Consider the following 22,868-nt stretch of genomic DNA (forward strand, 5'->3'; position numbering starts at 1 on the left):
CATTTCAGCAACACGACACAAAGGATGTTTTTGTTACTTACTCAAAAAATCTCATGAGTTGTGGTTTCAATTTGAGTAAAAAAGAAATGCAGTTGATTTCAAATTAGTAGAAATTTTCAAATATTTAAAATTTTTAAAAAAAGAAGAAAATGCAAAGATTATGTTTAGTATAAAGGAGCATTAGCTGTGCCTTTGTTTGTGCTGCTTGGGCATCAGAAGGAACATTAGTTTGTGGTTTCTATAAACTACAACTAATACTTTTGTTGACCAACACTTATCATCTAAGGTTACATATTCTGTAGAAGTGTTCAAACGGCTCTACTTTCTTTATACCGTCCATCCAAGAAGGTACTTGCTCACATTTTTCATATATTATGAATGTGCCATAGGTGAGACTTTGGTAACCTAAACCCAAAATAATGATCTTAGAAGAAACATAAATGAAAGTTTACCTTTAAAGATTACAAAAACCTTTGACTACTTGAAGTAAAAATATTTGAAAAATCATTAAAGACTTTTGGCTTATTTGCGCTGCTGGAGACCGTGTCAAAATAATTCTGGACCAGATGAGTGACAAGGAGCTTGATGTTTGATTAAGACAATGCAGCCTTTGTGATAAGATCAGATGACCATACTGACAATATTTATCATCTTGGCATCTCACCAGTAGTCATTAAAAGATGTTATCAAAACAATAGGTAATATTAATATAAAAGGGCCTCTGCTCCAGCCTCACTATTTTCTGTCTACTATTTGAGACAACAAGCCCACAGTGGCAAGCATGAAGTGGACTGTGGTGTGGCTGTGTTTCTGCAGTTTTGCTGTTGAAATCCAGACCACATTGGGTAAGACTGACATCTTTTAAAATCTGACTGCATGGCTGTCTCTGAAATTCATTATATGGTGTTTGTAAATTATGTCCAATAAGTGCTAGCCTTGTAAATCTCTTTTTCCAAAAATTACTGTTTAAAACGTAATGTGTAGACATAAAGAGATAACTGGCTTTTATTTTTCTTTATTTGTCTTTTACTGTTCTAGCTGACAACCATGTCAACAACATCTGCAGCACTTGGGGCAAGCAGCACTTTAAGACCTTTGATGGTGAAGTGTTCCAGTTTCCTGGCTTGTGTGAGTACAACTTGGTCAAAGACTGCCTCCAAGCCGACACGTTTTCTGTACACATTAGACGAGAAGAAAATGATGGAAATATTACAATGCCCTATGTTGTGATCACCATCTCTGGAAATATATTCAACCTAACCAAGACTAAGGTTACTAAAAATTACAATCCGTAAGTAAAACACACACACTATACACTAATTAACATATTTTTACATTGTGTTTGTCATTTAAACCTTCAAACTTTTGTTCTCTTTTATCAGAGTCACTCTGCCACACTATAGTGCGGGAGTAAAAGTGGAAGAAAGTACATTTTACATCAGGCTTCGAGCTACCAAAGTCGGCATTATAGTTATGTGGAACCGTGAAGATGCAGTCATGGTATACACCTGTTTGTTTCTGCCTTCCTTTGAGTCAATATTTTTTTCCTAATCAATAAATCACATCGACAGACTGATTACATATAGAGGTCAGACTTAAAATAAATACATTAGCTCTCACTGCTGGATGAAACAATTGGAGATACAATAAATCTCTGGAGAGAGGAAATTATGAGATGACAAAAGCTGTTTGGATTGTTGGAAACATTGGACTTTAACTTAACTGTAACTTTTAACAATTTTGAACATTATAGGTACTGTAAAAGAATAGAGACTTTGAAATTTTCTTTCTGGTATGAATAATGAAAAATAAAATGAAACATGATCCTCTCTGTTTTGTGCTTCAGGTGGAAGTTTCAGACACATACAAGAACCAAACTTGTGGCCTTTGTGGAGATTTCAACGGCGTTCCTGTCTATAATGAGTTCATGGATAATGGCATGTAGTTTAATGAAGTGTATGAAATGTATTAGAAAATAAAATAAAATCAGTCATATCTTTAATGTTCTTTACTTCATCTTCATGATCAGGTTTTAAAATAACTCCCATTGAGTTTGGAATCAAACACAGAGTCCATCTGCCAAACGATGAATGCAAAGACCCTCATGTGGAAGATGGTAACCGAAAGACGAATGTGTCAGATTCATGCAAAGCATCTGTAAGTATATAAATCAGTTTTTTCCAGTAAAAATGTTAAGGAAAATGCTGACTTTGATTTTCATCATTTTTCCTCACTACAGCAAACCATCTGTGAAAAAATATTTGACGGGGATTCCTGGAGTTCATGCACCAGCCTGATTAGTGCTGAAGCTTTCATCAAGGCATGTGTGGAAGACATGTGTGCCTGTAACAACGGTACCAGTGACTCCTGTGTCTGCAGCACAGTGTCTGAGTTTTCTCGTCAGTGTTCGCATGCAGGAGGACAGCCACCCAACTGGAGGAGACCTGATTTCTGTGGTATGATTCATGTTTGTCCCTTTACTCTAATTCACATCACATGATAATGGGTACAGGAGGAAATATTACAGAACCAAACCACAAAAGAATGTTTATCATTTCAAAGGATGACAATGTTATTTCAATATTTAAGAATCTATACATAGCACTCAAATTTGCCCAAAGTGACATCAAATTTTATTTCAAAAATGACCTGCGTGGTATTTTGCCCAAATATTTCTAGGAGTTACCACCACCCTTTATTTATGGCACCATTTATCTTCCCAGGTAAACAGTGTCCCTACAACATGAAGTATGAAGAAAGTGCTTTTCCTTGCACGGATACTTGCACACATCAAGACACAAGATTAATGTGTGAGGACCATAAAATAGACGGCTGCTCTTGTCCTACTGGTTAGTTCTCTTTACATTTAAAATGTGTATTCTGCCACTGTTAATTCACTTTCACACAATGAAACTATTTTTCTCTCTCAGGAACGGTGTTTGATAATATTTCTGAGAGGGGCTGCATCCCTCTGTCTGAGTGTCAGTGCAAGCATGACAAAATCTACAACTCTGGAGAGGTTTACCGTCATGAAAAAACAAACTGGTATGTTTCAAGATGTTTACGGAATGTCTTCTTGATGGTAAATTTATCTTTTTTGTTACAATGCTGGCAAAATTTCTTAAAACATACATTAAAACAATAAATTTTGATTTATTTTATTGATATTTCATACAATAAACTAAGTCAAAATTATATCATTTTGAAATGTATGAAAATTATAGAATTTAACACACTATTCAAAAGTAAAGTTGGAAAATTAGACATATATATATATATATATGTATATATATATATATATATATATATATATATATATATATATATATATATATATATATATATATATATATATATATATATATATATATATATATATATACATATATATATTTGTACTCAGCTCACTTTACACTTGTACCTGTTTCTAGCTTGGTACATCAAGAAATTGATGTCTATTTTTTTTTCTGTTTTTGCTAAACAAAAGCATCCCCATAGCAGGATTTTGCCACCATCAAGTAGAATTGGTTCATTCAGTATGATGTAAAGAGTTTTCTATATGAAAACTATGTAGCTTTGTTACTTTTACAGAATTTTAAACTGTTATTTTTCTTCCACTTCATGATAATGTCTGGGTTTGTGTTGGTCTGTCACATAATATACTTAGAAAATTGTAATACAGATGTGTATTTTTCAGTACTTGTTCAGAGGGGAAGTGGGAGTGTGAGACTTCCGAGAACCCGGCTACATGTGCAGTTGAGGAAGGTGTACATTTCACAACTTTTGATGGTGCAACCTATATCTTTCATGGAAATTGTCTTTATACCCTGGCCAAGGTGGAGAGCAAGGTAAATAATAAGTGATTTTCTAGTTGCTGATAAATAATACAAAGCAGTGAAGATTTCCCTGTGCTGAAATGTTTTCTGTTTCTGTCCATCTTCAGGATGGACTAAGTCCAAACTTTACTATTCGGGCCCAGTTGGGACCATGTGCAGAAAAAAAAAATGTTATTTGTCTAAAAGCTCTTAAAATCCATCTGGACGTAGATAAAGTGAGTAAAATACAGATGTTAGTATTTACTTTCTCAGTTCACACTAATATCTACAAATCACTCATAATTGGTTCTGTCTTTCTACAGGTATTAATGTTTACAGCTGAGGGAAAAGTTCAACAGAATAAGGAGGACATCAGTTTGCCATATTACTCAGGTGGGTCTGACAAGAAGCAAGTTTTAATTGAGCTCATTTTTTCATTAAACGAGTTTCTATTTGTGTAACATCAGGTGACTTTTCTGACATTATTTACAGGGGACATCAGAATATTTCATGCTTCATCCTTTCATATCATGGTCAAAGCAAAGTTTGGCCTTCAAATTCAGATCCAGCGTGTTCCTGTTATGCAAGCCTACATCAGTCTGGAAAGCAGCTACAAAGAAAAGACACTTGGTGAGTTTTATGTTTTCCTTTAATTTAGCCAACTTCCTTTATAGACCATTTTATTGTATGATAATCAAAACCACACAGGGTTCTTGTGCAGTCAGGAACTGCATGGAAACAAGTAGCATTTAATTTTAGTGTTTAAAGATTGTGGGAAAGTATGAAAAAAATAGAAGGATGGATAAATATTTGCATTTTTAGTCTTTATTCATTCTCTCACATTTCATAAAAATCTTTTCTTGTGCCCCTTCTTCCTTTTCTGCCTCTGTCCTATCTTTGTTCTTTCCTTGTTTACTTTCTTGTGTCCATGCTTCATTTCTAACCTTCTTAGGTCTCTCCTTCCTTTATTTGTCTAATTTCCTTTCTTACCTCATCTTCTGTCCTATGCTTTCTTCTTCTTTCCTTGCTCTTGTCATTCCTTTCTTCATTGTTTTCATCCTTTTTGATGTACCGCTATCCTTCTTTCCAGGTGTAACAATATCAATGATCTTTTCACAGTGATATAATTTGGCAGTGCAGATAAAAAGAGATTTAATTGATAAAAATTATATTTTTGCAAACTACTGTTATGCTGAGGGGTCTGTTTATGTGTCCCACTTCAGTAGTGTTGGTGTGCTGGATGTGGCGCCCTGGGCCTTGGGATTAACATATGTGAACTAGAATATACTTTATCTGTTTGTCAATCTGTCAAAAATATAGACTAATTAAGTGGTATATTTTTTATACTGCTAAAAAAAAGGCAAAACAAGTACAATAATTAACATTCATGACTATGTTGTAAATTTGAAAAGTTATTGTTAAATTGAAAAATCTATATTCCACAATAAAGGTAATGCAGCCAGAAACACATGAAAAGCTTCAGGAATCATATGTTCAAGACAGAAAATAAAGAAATTTTCCTCCAGTTTGGATGTTTCAGAGACTAAGCAATTGTTCTTCTGAACATGTTCCTCAGGTTTATGTGGAAACTACAACATGGCTTTTAATGATGATATGATGACTCCTCAAGGGAGCCTAGAAGGAACTGCAGTAAATTTTGGTAATTCTTGGAAGGCCGACCAAACATGCCTAGACGTAGGCAGAATGCTTGAAAACCCCTGTTCCGACAGAATGGAAACTGGTAAAAATATTAAATTTATTTTGTTCCAATCAAATGAAATCCATTGTAGTATTCTATTTAACAGTAAAGCTTTTCTTTTGTTGCTTTGTGAGTAAATATATTTAATTTGTATTCAGTATATTTCAGGTTATTGGAAGTGTAAAAATAATTTTACATTTAATTGTAGAGAATTATGCCAGACACTGGTGCGAAATGCTCAGAAATTCAACTGGTTCATTTGCAAAATGCCATTCAGAGGTGAATCCTGACAATTACTACAAGGTACAACAACATCCTCTTCTTTCAGATTTTAATTCTGTTTTATTGGACTATAATTTTCTTAAAGTGTTCTTTTTTCTGCAGCGCTGCCTTTATTCCACCTGCAGCTGTGAGAAAAGCGACGACGGCTTATGTGCCGTCTTCACCTCTTATGGTCGAGCTTGTGCAGCAAAGGGAAAGTTTGTGACAGATTTTGGAAACGAATGTGGTAATATGTCTTTAAGTTTCATGACAACACATTAACTGTCATATGTAAGTCTTGTAACAGCTAGGTAATTTTCCCATATTATTCACATAACAGAGAAATACACAAAGAGCTGTCCATCAACTCAGATCTTCACTTACAATCATCGGAGGTGCCAGCTGACTTGTAGTTCACTGAGCTCAGATCAGCAGAGCTGCACTTCACATTTCTTGCCAGTGGTTGGCTGTTTCTGCCCTGATGGTCTCTATCTGAATGAAAAAGACACTTGTGTACCCAAAGAAGAATGTTCTTGTTCCTATAAAGGTCAAAACATTGAGGCAGGAAAGTCTCTCACCATCGATACTGAGCACTGGTGAGTCAGAAGAAACCTTAAATAATACGCTTACTGACATTTTTTTTCTCCCAGTAATGAGCATTGATGCTGCATATCGGTTGCATTGTAAATCTTTCGATGCTTTTCCCAAGTGTGTGCAACAATGGAAGGCCTCACTGCCTTTCCCAGAAAAACGAGTCCTTTAGTAAGTCACTGGGCCATTAATTTCCTTGCTTTCCTACAGCACTGGTACTTGTGTAATCTTGTGAAATGTAAACAAGTACATTCTTTTTGTACAGCATGTCCTCATCCAAAAGAGTACTTCAACTGCTCCTCTACAAGCAACAAAACCCTTGGACCACAATGTGAAAAAACTTGCATGAATCTGATTGACAATACTTGTGTGAGTTTTTGTCTTTGACAAGGATCAGAACTTCTGATATATATTTTTTTCATCTTTGACAATATGTGGACATTTTGTTTATGTGCCACTGAAATGTGCTCTGTGAACATGTTAGTCAGCTTGTGTGAGTATCTTCAAACTGACTAAACAAAAATGAATACTGATTAAACGAGGGCCACTAAAATAGACCAAGTGTTGCATGTGGTTCTGTACTGCTGTCTTTCACAGGCTGTAGATCTCTTGAGACAGTAGAATAGCTTTAATTTAATGTTGGCTGAGGTAGGCTCACCAAACAAATTAATGTTTACAGCGAAAGATGACAACTATTTTTGAATACTTTTGAAGAACTGTATATATCTTATCTTTTCAGGATGTATCAGGATGTGTATCCAAATGCATGTGTCCTCCTGGCCAGCTTAATGATGGCAATGGCTCCTGTGTGAAAAATGAAAGTGAATGTCCATGCAAGCACAATGGCAAATTATATAAACCTGAAGGGACAGTTTATCAAGATTGTAACCTCTGGTAAATAAATATACTACTTGTGCTGCAATTTTTTTTAGACTAAAAACAATTTTCTGTTGAACATTTTAAGTTTGAATTTGATGCATTTAATAATCCTGCTTAATTCTATACATTTATTACATATTTAGTACTTGCAGAGGTGGAAAGTGGATATGCACAATGAACAATTGTTCAAAGAGCTGCGTTATTTATGGAAGTGGACATCACAGAACATTTGACATGCAACGTTATGAGTTTCAAGGAGATTGTACTTATCTTGCTATAAAGGTAAGTTAAAGGAAAAACACTTTTAAAAAACAATTATCTGCAGCTGGGCTTTGATTATTAGGAATTAAATGGGATTATTTAATAAATGAATAATTGAAATATCACTGCACAGCAGCAGGAAGGAGATTACTTGGTAAAACACAGACACTGGCTATCAGACACTGGATCTTTGTTAGTAAAAGATGACTCTCTACTTTGTGGACATCAACAAATTAGTTTAAGAATGGGGAAAGTAAGAATGAAGCAGACATTTGTGTTTGAAATGATTTAATATATTTAGGTATGAGCTTAAAACTAAATATCTGTTTTTCCTGAAAATTATGCATTTGCATAGGCAGCCATATGAATAGCAAAGTATGACAGTATGTTCTTTTGAGGAGCAATTTATGTGTGTAGTATTTTTAGTTTGTGGGGTTTAATTAATTAATTTATTATTTGTTCATTATTTGTTCTCTTGAACACAACTTAAATACCCTATTTTTGTTCAGAATAACTGTTTTAATAAAACAGAAGAGACTGACATTGAAGTCATCACACAAGATGAACCATGTGGATCCACAGGCACAACATGCTCCAAAAGTGTCAAAATTAAGCTTGGGGTAAGGCAAAATGCAAAGACACAAAATGCTTTCTCCATAGTTAACAACTCCCTCAAGTAGCTTTAGGTATCAAAACAGATGATACAAAATCAAATAGTACCAATAGTACTCCCACTTTTTATTCTTTTTACAAAAGTTAAATATTCTTTATATTTCAGAGAGCTGTGATCACCCTCTCAGATGGAACATATAAAGAGGAAAATGGCACAGAAAATGAATATCGAATAACAAATCTGGGATTTTATATTGTGGTAGCTTCTGATATCGGTCTAACTGTAATTTGGGATCGCAAAACATATTTTGTTATCCAGCTGGAATCAAATTTCACGGTGAGTCTCAGCAATTCATTATGAGAACAAACTACAAATTTGGCAATGTTGAGGCTAATATTAAGACATGGTATAAGATGTGCCAATGACTGACTTGTTTATATTTGTGCAGAGTAAAGTGTGTGGATTATGTGGAAATTTTGATGGCAATGGAGAGAACGACTTTACCACCCGGAGTGGGTTGGTAGTGAGCAGCCCATTAGAGTTTGCAAACAGTTGGAAAGGGAGCAGCTCTTGCTCAGATGTGGATAAGATTATTGACGCTTGTGAAAAAAGACCTTATCGAGACCACTGGGCAGAAAAGAAGTGCGATATCATAAGAGGAGACACATTCAAAGAATGCCACTCCAAGGTAGTACAAAGGTTATGTGTACAGTGAAGATGTTGCACTAAAAGCACAAAACCAATCCATAATTTTGCATGCTTAAACAGATAGAGCCTCAGCTGTTCTACGAAAACTGTGTGAAAGACACATGTGCTTGTGACACTGGAGGAGACTGTGAGTGTTTCTGTTCAGCTGTTGCAGCTTATGCGCAAGCTTGCAATGAAGCTAATGTTTCAATTTCATGGAGAACTCCAGAAATCTGTCGTGAGTAAACAATATCTCCTTGCACTTGTTTTAAGTTTGTTTGATACCTAGGAAAGAAATAAACTGTTACTGGACAGATAACTTAAGCATAGTTATATTAAAAAACAGAAAATATTACTACACAAAACTAAGGTTGCTTTAATTTTTATTAGCAACTGAGTCAATAATGAAGAGGGAAAAAACTCTAAAAACAAACATATACAATACAGACCAAAAATTTGGACACACCTTCCAATTGAATTCAATTAGAAAGTGTGTCCAACCATTTGGTCTGTTCTGTATAGGGTCTGTAAAAATATTGAAAAGGAAAGGAGCAACACAGCCTTTTAGATTTTTTATCAAAAGGCAAAATACTCTAATAACAAATGTCAATTATTTTATGCGATGATACTGTGATTATAAAGGAAAATTACATTTTAACTTGACAGGTTTTTAAGCATTGTTTCTGCACTTTATTTTTAGCTGTCTTTTGTGATTACTACAATAAACATGACTGCTTATGGCACTATCATTCTGGCACTCCAGTGTCATACCAGACTTGTTCAAATTATTTTCTACATGTTCCAAAGCTTGAAGGTAAGTTGTGATTTAAGACTTTCTGAAATAAAAAATAATGATGAGTAAAAATTAATTAACTAAGCTACCCATTTGGCTGACTTTATGACAAAAATAAAAGATTATTGTAACCAAAAGGAATGAACACAACAAAAAAAGAATTTATATTTCTTGTCAAAGCAATATTAAACATATTACTATATTATAACCAAAAATGCTTACAAAGTTTATGTTGCAATTTTGCAGGTTGTTACCCTCATTGCCCAGAAGGTGCAGTTTTTGATGATAAATTAAAACACTGTACGCCAGACTGTAGGCAAGACATAAGTACAACAACACCACCATCAACTACAGAATCAACAACAGAATTTACAACTATAACTGAAAAACCTACTACAACACCAACAATTACAACCACAACACCCACCACATCAACTGAGTCTACAACCATACCAACTGGAACCACAGAATCCACGCCATCAACTACTACAACTGTGACATATCCTACTACTACCACAACTCCCACCACAAAATCCACAACACCATCAACTAAGCCTACAACTGTAACATATCCAACTACTACCACAACTCCCACCACAAAATCCACAACACCACCACAATCTACCACTACAACTAAAACACCAACTACAACACCAACAACCAAAACTACCACCACATCAACGGGGTCTACAACCTTACCAACTGGAACAACAAAATCCACAACACCATCAACTAAGTCTACAACTGTAACATATCCAACTACTACTACAACTCCCACCACAAAATCCACAACACCACCACAGTCTACCACTACAACTAAAACACCAACTACAACCCCAACAACCAACACTACCACCACATCAACAGGGTCTACAACCTTGCCAGCCGGAACCACAAAATCCACAACACAATCAACTAGGTCTCCAACTGTAACATATCCAATTACTACCACAATTCCCACCACAAAATCCACAACACCACCACAGTCTACCACTACAACTAAAACACCAACTACAACACCAACAACCAAAACTACCACCACATCAACGGGGTCTACAACCATACCAACTGGAACAACAAAATCCACAACACCATCAACTAAGTCTACAACTGTAACATATCCTACTACTACCACAACTCCCACCACAAAATCCACAACACCATCAACTAAGCCTTCAACTGTAACATATCCAACTACTACCACAACTCCCACCACAAAATCCACAACACCACCACAGTCTACCACTACAACTAAAACACCAACTACAACACCAACAACCAAAACTACCACCACATCAACGGGGTCTACAACCTTACCAACTGGTACAACAAAATCCACAACACCATCAACTAAGCCTTCAACTGTAACATATCCAACTACTACCACAACTCCCACCACAAAATCCACAACACCATCAACTAAGCCTTCAACTGTAACATATCCAACTACTACCACAACTCCCACCACAAAATCCACAACACCACCACAGTCTACCACTACAACTAAAACACCAACTACAACCCCAACAACCAACACTACCACCACATCAACAGGGTCTACAACCTTGCCAGCCGGAACCACAAAATCCACAACACAATCAACTAGGTCTCCAACTGTAACATATCCAATTACTACCACAATTCCCACCACAAAATCCACAACACCACAACAATCTACAACTACAACTAAAACACCAACTACAATACCAACAACCAAAACTACCACCACATCAACGGGATCTACAACCTTACCAACTGGTACAACAAAATCCACAACACCATCAACTAAGCCTTCAACTGTAACATATCCAACTACTACCACAACTCCCACCACAAAATCCACAACACCATCAACTAAGCCTTCAACTGTAACATATCCAACTACTACCACAACTCCCACCACAAAATCCACAACACCACCACAGTCTACCACTACAACTAAAACACCAACTACAACACCAACAACCAAAACTACCACCACATCAACGGGGTCTACAACCATACCAACTGGAACAACAAAATCCACAACACCATCAACTAAGTCTACAACTGTAACATATCCTACTACTACCACAACTCCCACCACAAAATCCACAACACCACCACAATCTACCACTACAACTAAAGCACCAACTACAACACCAACAACCAAAACTACCAGCACATCAACAGGGTCTACAACCATTCCAACTGGAACCACAAAATACACAACACCATCAACTAAGTCTACAACTGTAACATATCCTACTACTACCACAACTCCCACCACAAATTCCACAACACCTTCAACTAAGCCTACAACTGTAACATATCCTACTACTACCACAACTCCCACCACAAAACCAACAGAATCTACCACTACAACTAAAGCACCAACTACAACCCCAACAACCAAAACTACCAGCACATCAACGGGGTCTACAACCATACCAACTGGAACCACAAAATCCACAACACCATCAACTAAATCTACAACTGTAACATATCCTACTACTACCACAACTCCCACCACAAAATCCACAACACCACCACAGTCTACCACTACAACTAAAACACCAACTACAACACCAACAACCAAAACTACCACCACATCAACGGGGTCTACAACCTTACCAACTGGTACAACAAAATCCACAACACCATCAACTAAGCCTTCAACTGTAACATATCCAACTACTACCACAACTCCCAACACAAAATCCACAGAATCTACCATCAACTAAAGCACCAACTACAACACCAACAACCAAAACTACCAGCACATCCACAACAGGGTCCACCACAGTCTACCATTCCAACTAAAACCACCAAAATACAACACCAACAACCAAAACTACACCACACTGTAACATATCCTACTACTACCACAACTCCCACCACAAAATCCACAACACCATCAACTAAGCCTACAACTGTAACATATCCAACTACTACCACAACTCCCACCACAAAATCCACAACACCACCACAGTCTACCACAACAACTAAAACACCAACTACAACCCCAACAACCAAAACTACCAGCACATCAACGGGGTCTACAACCATACCAACTGGAACCACAAAATCCACAACACCATCAACTAAGTCTACAACTGTGACATATCCTACTACTACCACAACTCCCACCACAAAATCCACAACACCAAAAAAATCTACCACTACAACTGAAACACCAACTACAATACCAACAACCAAACTACCACCACATCAACAGAATCTACCACTACCAACTGGTACAACAAAATCCACAACACCATCAACTAAGCACATCAACTGTAACCACAAAATCCACAACACCATCAACTAAATCTACAACTGTAACATATCCTACTACTTCCACTACTCCCACCACAAAACCATCAGAATCTACCACTACAACTAAAACACCAACTACAACCCCAACAACCAAAACTACCAGCACATCAACGGGGTCTACAACCATACCAACTGGAACCACAAAATCCACAACACCATCAACTAAATCTACAACTGTAACATATCCTACTACTACCACAACTCCCACCACAAAATCCACAACACCACCACAGTCTACCACTACAACTAAAACACCAACTACAACCCCAACAACCAACACTACCACCACATCAACAGGGTCTACAACCTTGCCAGCCGGAACCACAAAATCCACAACACAATCAACTAGGTCTCCAACTGTAACATATCCAATTACTACCACAATTCCCACCACAAAATCCACAACACCACAACAATCTACAACTACAACTAAAACACCAACTACAATACCAACAACCAAAACTACCACCACATCAACGGGATCTACAACCTTACCAACTGGTACAACAAAATCCACATCACCATCAACTAAGTCTACAACTGTAACATATCCTACTACTACCACAACTCCCACCACAAAATCCACAACACCACCACAATCTACCACTACAACTAAAACACCAGCTACAACCCCACAACTCACCACCACAACCAGCAATCTACCACTACAACTAAAGCACCAACTACAGCCCCAACAACCAAAACTACCAGCACATCAACGGGGTCTACAACCATACCAACTGGAACCACAAAATCCACAACACCATCAACTAAATCTACAACTGTAACATATCCTACTACTACCACAACTCCCACCACAAAACCAACAGAATCTACCACTACAACTAAAGCACCAACTACAACACCAACAACCAAAACTACCAGCACATCAACGGGGTCTACAACCATACCAACTGGAACCACAAAATCCACAACACCATCAACTAAGTCTACAACTGTGACATATCCTACTACTACCACAACTCCCACCACAAATTCCACAACACCTTCAACTAAGCCTACAACTGTAACATATCCTACTACTACCACAACTCCCACCACAAAACCAACAGAATCTACCACCCATACCAACTGGAACAACAAAATCCACAACACCATCAACTAAGCCTACAACTGTAACATATCCAACTACTACCACAACTCCCACCACAAAATCCACAACACCACCACAATCTACCACTACAACTAAAACACCAACTACAACCCCAACAACCAACACTACCACCACATCAACAGGGTCTACAACCTTGCCAGCCGGAACCATAAAATCCACAACACAATCAACTAGGTCTCCAACTGTAACATATCCAATTACTACCACAATTCCCACCACAAAATCCACAACACCACAACAATCTACAACTACAACTAAAACACCAACTACAATACCAACAACCAAAACTACCACCACATCAACGGGATCTACAACCTTACCAACTGGTACAACAAAATCCACAACACCATCAACTAAGCCTACAACTGTAACATATCCTACTACTACCACAACTCCCATCACAAAATCCACTACACCACCACAATCTACCACTACAACTAAAACACCATCTACAACCCCAACAACCAAAACTACCACTACATCAACGGGGTCTACAACCTTACCAAGTGGAACAACAAAATCCACAAAACCATCAACTAAGCCTACAACTATAACATATCCAACTACTACCACAACTCCCACCAAAGAATCCACAACACCACCTCAATCTACCACTACAACTGAAACACCAACTACAACACCAATAATTACGACTCCTACCACATCTACTGAGTCTACCACCATACCTACTGGAACCACAAAATCTACAACACCATCAACTAAGTCTACAACTGTAATGTATACTACTACTACCACAACTCCCACCACAAAATCCACAACCCCAAAAAAATCTACCACTACAACTGAAACACCATTTACCAGTTTAAAATCCACAACACCCTCAACTAAACCTATAAGTGAAACACCAGCCACTACTACCACCGTTACAACCATAACAGCTCCTGAATCAACAACCATGGAAACTATTACAACTGAAACGGCTACAACCCCTCCTTCAGGTTGTCCTCAATGGAATAAAATGGTAAGTTGCATTGCTAAAAACCCTAAATCAAGCTATATTTAAATGTAGTGAAATGTTCTCCTTTTCAAATATTTTACTTTAATCTGATGTCATGTTGCTACAACTGTATAGTAGTTGTAGCCACCTCTCCCTGATTATCCTCTTTTCTTTATTACAGCAAAATGAGACCTTTTATTTTTGCAACTGCACCATGGCCAAATGTATTGGAAGCAATACTCTTCAACTAGTACCTTATGAATGTCCACCCATCAAAAACATAACTTGTTCAAATGGAAAAACTCCTGTTTTGGTATATGATGAATATCAATGCTGCCAACATTATCAATGTGACTGTAAGTTATTTGGTTAAAATCTTTAGGAAATATAATAAAAACTAAATATTTTGACCACTCAAAAAAGAAACAATACAACATTATTATAATGAAGATTAATTGTACAAATAGTGTTGCCAATTGGTTGAGAGTAGCCATGAACCTATTCACGCACAACTACCCAGCTCTTTTTCGCAAAGCTATTCTCCCATACAGCTCAAATAGCTTTTTGCTATTGTGTCATTTCTAGACGCTTCAGAAAATCTGTGGATTGTATTCTTTCTTTTTACAATTGGTGTGAGCTATATTTGCGGCATACTGCCTACTTAATCTTATGCAAGTGGGCATAATATATTGGTTGATCAATACATTCAGTCAAATGCTTCTGTTTTAAACAGAATAACAATTTTATTTCTTTTTATTAATCCAGGCGAATGCAAAGGGTGGGGAGATCATCATTACAGCACATTTGATGGACTGTCCTACAAATACCATGGAAACTGTTCCTATTATTTGATGAAAGAAATTGCACCAAGGGATGACTTGGAAATTTACATTGATAAAATTCATTGTGATCCTTTCGAAGATCCTTCATGTCCTCAATCTTTAAATGTAAACTATGGAGCAGAACATATCAAACTGGTCTATTTTATTCTCAACGAACAGCCAGATTTAAAGGTAACACAAGATGATCCCCCTCTGAATATCAGCTTTTTTACTGAATACAAAATACAAATAAATATGTCTTAACCAATATACAATGTACTTGCATGTGCGATCATGTCTGTTTTAGCCTTCTTTGATATCTGAATTATTGTGATTAATTTGCAGGCATTTACGAATGAAGTGAGTCTAAAGCTCCCTTATTGGAAACAAGGTGTTAAAGTGATGAGCACTGGCACTAATTTAGTTTTAGAGATTCTTCGTCTAAATGTGGTTGTTAAATTTGGAAGAACTGGATTTAGTATCAACCTTCCATATAAGTACTTTGGAGGAAACACACAGGGTCATTGTGGTAAGAACTCTCTCTCTCAGGAGACCATCTGTGTTTATCTTCTGGTTTGACTGTAGATAATGACACTTGAAAATTTGTGATAGGAACTTGCACCAACAGTCAAGATGATGACTGCTGGCTGCCTGGAGGAACAGTATCACAAGGTTGCACTGAAATTGCTAATGGCTGGCTTCTAGAGAAAAATACAGGCTGTAATACTGGAGGAGAACCGACCTTGAAACCTACATGCATTCCAAGTTCTGTATGCGAACTCCTTAAGAGCAGGTACTTTGCAACTTTGTTTTGTCTGTATTATTTTTTATTGTAAATTAGATTGGAAGCTTTCATTATTTTCTCTTATGATGTTTCTTTTTCATTTTCCACCAGTGTCTTTGCTGAATGTCATTCCCGGATCTCTCCAGATAATTACTACAAAGGATGCGTTTCTGACAGCTGCCATGTTCCCAAGGGAGCGAATCCAGTAGAGTGCTCTAGTTTAGCGACCTATGCTGCTGCCTGCTCTGACGTTGGAGTTTGTATTCACTGGAGGAACCACACTAATCTATGTGGTACAATATTTCTTTTCCTCAACAAATCTTGAAAAAAAACAGTTTGTATTTAGTTATTATTAAATAAAACAAACTAGCACTGGAATTTGCTTCACCAACAGCCAGTGACTGCCCATCAGACAAAATTTATAAACCTTGTGGACCTGCAGGTCAACCAACTTGCGAGGACAGGTGAGTTATAAGAAATAATTTAACATATAAAGGTATTTCCTCATACTATTATGGTAGGGACTAGTTGTTTTTAGTGAAAACAAAAGTAAATTGAAAACAATTGTGAAAGAAACCCTACTTGGGTTGCTTTGAATTGTCAACACCTTCCTTTTGAATCAAACTTGGTTTATCAGGTGATGCTAATTAAAAAGCTAGATGCTTTATAATATAAACAAGTAAATATCTGAATATGTTTTAATAGGCCTCAAGAAGTCTTTCTGAGAGTTTTCCCTTGTGTTTTAGTTACCTCTTTCAATTAGTCAGTTCTTCAGTTTTGATCAATTCCACCTAATTTGTTTGCTTTTATATATATTAAAAAAAACTCAACTTGCTTTCTTGGTCATTACAATATTCAGCAACATTTAGCGTCAAAATTATTCACACCTCTGGCAGAGACAGAGTTTAAATCATTTTAATCTTCCAATAAGTTTAGAAAAGGAAATGAGACCTTATTTATTCTTTGGAGATGTCTTAAACAATGGTAAATGTAAAAGGAGTATAATCCATCCATTCATTGCCTATACCCACTTATCACTTCAGTGTCTCAGGGGAACTGGTGTCTAACTGCAGGAGTTCTTGAGAAAGATAAGAGTATATCTTGAACAGGAAGCCAATTCTTCACAGGGCAATATAGCAAAGAAAAAACAAACCATGAACAAACAATTTAAGGGCAAATCAAAGAGAAAAATATATCTAAAATGCTTCTAGACTGTGGAGTATGGAGTGGAAAGTTTAGCATTTTTTAGTCTACAAAGCAGAAGTATTAAAATCTTGTTTTCAAGGGCCAGTGTACTGCAACTTTTAGATTTGACTCATCTTCAGCATACATAGAAATATAACTAATAACCCCAATGATAGCAATATTAGTAGTAAAGCACTAACCACTAAAGGAGTAATTAAGATGCAATAAGGAATAATGATTTTTGTTGTTGTTGTTGTTGCAGTCCTAATGATCCAGGTATGGACTTAACTACAGAGGGCTGCTTTTGTCCTGAAGGAATGAAACTATTCAGCAGAGAATCAAAAATATGCGTTAAAAATTGTGGTAAGTATGTAAGAACAATTCTGAGAGCATGTTTTATTCATAAGATTCAAGATTGAATCGTTGGTTCCTTCTGTTTGTTTTTCTAGCCGTCTTTGAGTATAATTGGGGTCTTGTACATTCTGGTGATATTTATCAGTGTGCTATCCAAAATAATTTGCAGTTTTTAACACTACTGTTTCCATAAATATTGAAATACCAAATTTATCTTTTAGTTCTTATTGAGAGAAAAATAATGTCCAAGGGATGACTTGGAAAGTTACATTGATAAAATATATATTTTATCAATGTAAATTGATAAACAAATGTTTTGTTGACAAAACATTTGTCAACAAATGAGAACTGCATGTTTTGTGACAAAAATAAGCATAGTTGTAAGGCAGCAAAATGTTACTGAGCTCCGTTTACCTTTAAATGAACATCAAAGTGTTTTGTCTAGAGTATAACCAACAAACCCAAAAATTGTGCTAACATACAGTAGATGAGCTTAACCTATCCTATTATTTGGGTTTTCCCACTCTGTCTAAAAATATCTAATATACAGTTTGCTTGCAGCATATTTTTAATTATTTGTCCAAAAGGGTACATTTTGGGAATTTTGTCTCTGTTTGACACATCAATCAATCAAGGTACTGCTTTTAGTACCTTCATACTAAAAGCAGCTCAAAATAACTTGCAACATCTTCCAAGTTACAAGTACTCACAAAAAAACCTGTTGAAGTTGTTGTTTTCATAATTTTTACTAGGTGTGTCGTACTTGGGAAATTGAAATATATCTTAAATCAAATCACAAATAAAAGTGACTTATTTCAGCATTAGCTATTCAAGAGAGAAGATACTCACATGTTTACACTATGTTTTAACAGGCTGTCTTGATCCTAATGGGATGCCCCGTGAGGTGAGCCAAACACAATTTTCATGTAAAGTCCTCTACTTCTTCCCTTAGATATTAAACTCAACACTTTGGTTTCTTTTTTTCTATTTTTAGTTCAACGAGACATTCGAATACCAATGTCAGAACTGTGTCTGTGATGAGTCCACCAAAACTGTGATCTGCAAGCCTAAGAAGTGCCCACCCACTGCTTTACCAAGATGCATGGGTCCAGATTATGTTCTTGTCAATCAAACTGATCCATCAAATCCCTGCTGTAATGTCCACGTTTGCCGTAAGACACAACAATAATGCTGATTACTGTTTGCTGCTCCTAAGTCTCTAAATTTGTAATAAACGGAGTTTTCCTTCTTTTTGTAAACAGAATGTCAGGTCCACGCTTGTCCGGACATCAACATGAACTGTGATGTTGGATTTAAACCAAACATCAGTGTTCCAGAGGGAAAATGCTGTCCAAAACTTAGATGTGGTGAGTCTATAAAATCAATTTGAACCTGCATAGTGCCAAATAGACAAAGAATCACTTTTAAGAGACCTTTTTTTTTACATGATTGTTTATTTTCTTTCCTAGAACCTAAAAGAGTATGTGTGCTAAATGATGTTGAATACCAGGTAAGGGACATATATATAGAGGAGATCTTTTATATATGTTTTAATTTTATGGTATAACAATGAATTTATGTGGAATTGTCAGCCTGGTTCTTCAGCTCCTGGCCAGAAATGTGAGAATTGCTTCTGTTCCTCAAACTCTTCGTCTGGTGGTCTGATGAAAATAAAGTGTGAGAAACAGCAGTGTGACAAAACTTGCAGAAAGGTGAGGAAGCCAATGTAATGTGTATGGGAATATGGTCACTCTGGTGGGAGAAAGTGTCGACATGAAGTTGAGGTACTACAAATATAAATGAGATTCAGGCATAATCTGAGATATCAATATGTAAATGTCCACTAATATACTCTGCACTAGTAAACATAGTAATGTGGATTAAGTAATGCCAGCTAATGCTAAAAAATGGATTCAGAATGCATAATAATACATGGACTTTAGGGCTTATTTACAAAAGTTAAAACTAACTGCTTTTATTGTGGAAATCAAACCAGCTAAACATACAGTAAATTACAATATATTGCACAGTCCAACATTTTGTTGATGATGTCTCAATTTTCAGTATGGTGGGCCAAATTTTATTGTTCAGTTGTAATGTTTGCTGTTGTAGATAAAATGTATATTTAACATTTTTTAATTAGTTTAGAAAATTTGTGTTTTGCCTGCGGTTCAACCCTTGACAGCAGTTGCAGTGGGGAAACATAATTGCCATTCCTGGTTTATTTCTAAGTATGTTTAGGTGTTGCAATTTCCCAGAGAAAGCCAAGACATAAAGCAGATTAAAAATCTGTGGCAAGATTCAAATAATGAGGAAAATTGGAAAAAAATTGCAATCTCCACATATGCAAAGCAATATACCAGAAAACTTAAAACAAAAAAAACTATTTTCCATTGAATGTTTTACAAAAAGTAGTGACTCTGACTTCACACTTACTGGATTTTGTTTGCAAAGGTTTAAAAATTATGTAACATTTCTGCTCAGTTGTATCCAAGTTTGTCTTGGCCTAGTGGAGAAGATCCAAATTAAAAACTTTGTAAAAGGGGGTAATTGCTTGACAAAATGTTAAAAAGGACAAGGGGTGTGAATAAATTTACAAGCAACTGTATTTTAATCTGACCTTTGATTTAACTGAATTAGCTTCTTATTTCAGGGATTCGAATATGTAAAAACCAATTCAGATGAGTGCTGTGGGACGTGTGTGCAGACCCGGTGTGTGTTCACTGTTAATGGCAATGAGACACTCTTAAAGGTAAACTGAAACATCACTGTTAATTTGCATTAATTTCAATAAGTCTGAAACACCCATGTCTATTGTTATCTGTGTGCTAATTTTCAGGAAGGAGAAACCTGGTCACCACCAGAAAATAAGTGTGAAAGTAAGACTTGTGTTAAGAATGGTGAGACTTTTACAGTCACCAATAAACAAATCATTTGCCCAGTATTCCAAGAGAGCAACTGCAAGGATGTAAGTGTTTGGTTTAATGCATAAATCTACATTGGATCATATATGAAGAAAAATTCTAACTTTTTGTTGTTTTATTTCCTGCTCTATTCAGGACACAATTCAGACGGCAGCAAATGGTTGCTGCAAAATCTGTGAGGGAAACGTAATTTTGTTTCCTTAGTTAAAGATACTGAAATAAGCAGAAAAACTGACATTTTTCTCTCCTCTCACATTTAAAAAGGTGTGGAAAAGGAAAAGGCCTGCAGACTGGTTAACCAGACAACTCCTGTAAACCACAATGGCTGTCAGTCTGAGTTGATTATGCCGTCATGTGAAGGATCATGCAACACTTTCACCAAGTAAGTATGACATAACTTTTAATTTTGTCATCCTCTGGAAATCATTTATTAAGCAGTTGTGAAGTACCGAATGTGCTGATTTTTTCTGTCCCTGATTCTTTCAGATACTCTGAAGCAGCAGGTGCTATGGAGCATTCCTGCTCCTGCTGTAAGGAGAGACGCACCAGCAACCGCACTGTTACGCTGGACTGTAAAAGTGGTGGGCACGTCCAGTTCACTTATGTGCATGTGGAGGAGTGCGGCTGTGGTCACACAGAGTGCACCACACCTGCTGCACTGCACGTTCGCAGAAAGCGACGCTTCACACTGCAGTGACCCAATCCTCTGTCCTCACATGTGGGATGCAAATGTATCTCCAAGAATCATTTAATTAATCATTAAATCTCTAATAAGGTATAGCATACTTTGTGGAGTTCATTTATCAGTTGATTAAATAAAAAGATGCAAGTGAAATCAAGTCTTCTGTCTTTTATTGTCTTGTTTGGGCCAGCCATCTCAGCTACTTGTCATGGGGTGTGGTGGTGGGTGGTGAGGCAGACGCAGATGCACCAGGTTGAAGTGAGAAGGAATAGTTTAATGATGAAATTAATCCACAAAATAAGTCCAACAGCCAGGCAGCATGGCCGACCAGAATCCAACTGGCGGCGGTAGCAACTGGCGAAACGAATGGACCCAGACAACCAATTAAACGGAGTAGATGCTAGACAAGGTGCCAGACAATAGCCATGTTTAGACGAGGACCCGACAAGAAACAAAGGACACAGGTGGGGTTAAATACACAGAGGGTAATCACGGAAAAGAGACACACCTGGGACACAATCAAAGGGAGACAGGACAACACGGAGACTCAGAGGACACAGGAACTCGAAAAATAAACACAGAGAGAACTCAAAAACAGAGAAAAAACCTAAATCCCTACTGCTTGTGGTTCTTATTAATAAAAATAGTTATTCTTAATACTCTGATCTCTGGGTAATTACCATATTTGCATATTTTCTGATTTGTTAGTGAGTTAGCGTTAACCTAACCCATAAGCAAGACTCAACATAGTGACATAAAATCAGTAACCATTTAAAACAATTAATTTTTTTTGTCATTTCTAATTAATGACAAAAAAAATTTACGTGTAATACCTTAGTCATAGCTAAACGATTTAGGACAAACATTATAGCCAAATCAACCAATAAATTGCTTCTATGAAAGGGTAAACATGGAAATGATGAATGTGGAGCAAATCAAACATTATTTTATTTGTACTACATTATCTTATTTGTCCTCTCCAGAAGTGTCTTCCCTGTTTAATTTCTGATATGCTTGATGAAGAAAATACAGTACAGCATTTAGAGAAATGTTGAACGTCATTGACAAGTCCACACCAAAAGGCGGATCTATTACACAGAAATCTAAA

General features: G+C 36.6%; 1 protein-coding gene across 1 annotated transcript; it reads left to right on the forward strand.

The window, feature by feature from the left end:
* Positions 1-781: 781 nt before the first annotated feature.
* On the forward strand, positions 782-21,913 carry LOC122835564 (mucin-2-like). Its single transcript, XM_044124723.1, has 37 exons — positions 782-845; positions 1,039-1,291; positions 1,383-1,500; positions 1,847-1,937; positions 2,030-2,157; positions 2,240-2,456; positions 2,724-2,849; positions 2,931-3,045; positions 3,698-3,848; positions 3,944-4,051; positions 4,139-4,208; positions 4,308-4,445; positions 5,392-5,556; positions 5,723-5,817; positions 5,899-6,022; positions 6,116-6,371; positions 7,106-7,172; positions 8,285-8,455; positions 8,568-8,807; positions 13,991-15,034; positions 15,192-15,366; positions 15,776-16,023; positions 16,177-16,360; positions 16,444-16,624; positions 16,727-16,908; positions 17,010-17,079; positions 18,063-18,163; positions 19,027-19,058; positions 19,149-19,326; positions 19,417-19,521; positions 19,624-19,664; positions 19,747-19,866; positions 20,808-20,906; positions 20,994-21,122; positions 21,214-21,253; positions 21,343-21,460; positions 21,565-21,913. The coding sequence occupies exons 1-37, from the start codon at positions 782-784 to the stop codon at positions 21,773-21,775; spliced, it is 5,955 nt and encodes a 1,984-aa protein (XP_043980658.1). The 3' UTR covers positions 21,776-21,913.
* Positions 21,914-22,868: the final 955 nt, after the last annotated feature.

Source organism: Gambusia affinis, linkage group LG08 (assembly GCF_019740435.1).
Source record: "Gambusia affinis linkage group LG08, SWU_Gaff_1.0, whole genome shotgun sequence".
Lineage (NCBI taxonomy): Eukaryota > Metazoa > Chordata > Actinopteri > Cyprinodontiformes > Poeciliidae > Gambusia > Gambusia affinis.

Coding starts and splice junctions, on each gene's coding strand:
- LOC122835564 (XM_044124723.1), top strand. CDS start 782: ATGAAGTGGACTGTGGTGTGGCTGTGTTTCTGCAGTTTTGCTGTTGAA. Junction 1,501..1,846: donor ACCGTGAAGATGCAGTCATG/GTATACACCTGT, acceptor TTTGTGCTTCAG/GTGGAAGTTTCAGACACATA. Junction 7,173..8,284: donor TAATGATGGCAATGGCTCCT/GTGTGAAAAATG, acceptor TTTATATTTCAG/AGAGCTGTGATCACCCTCTC.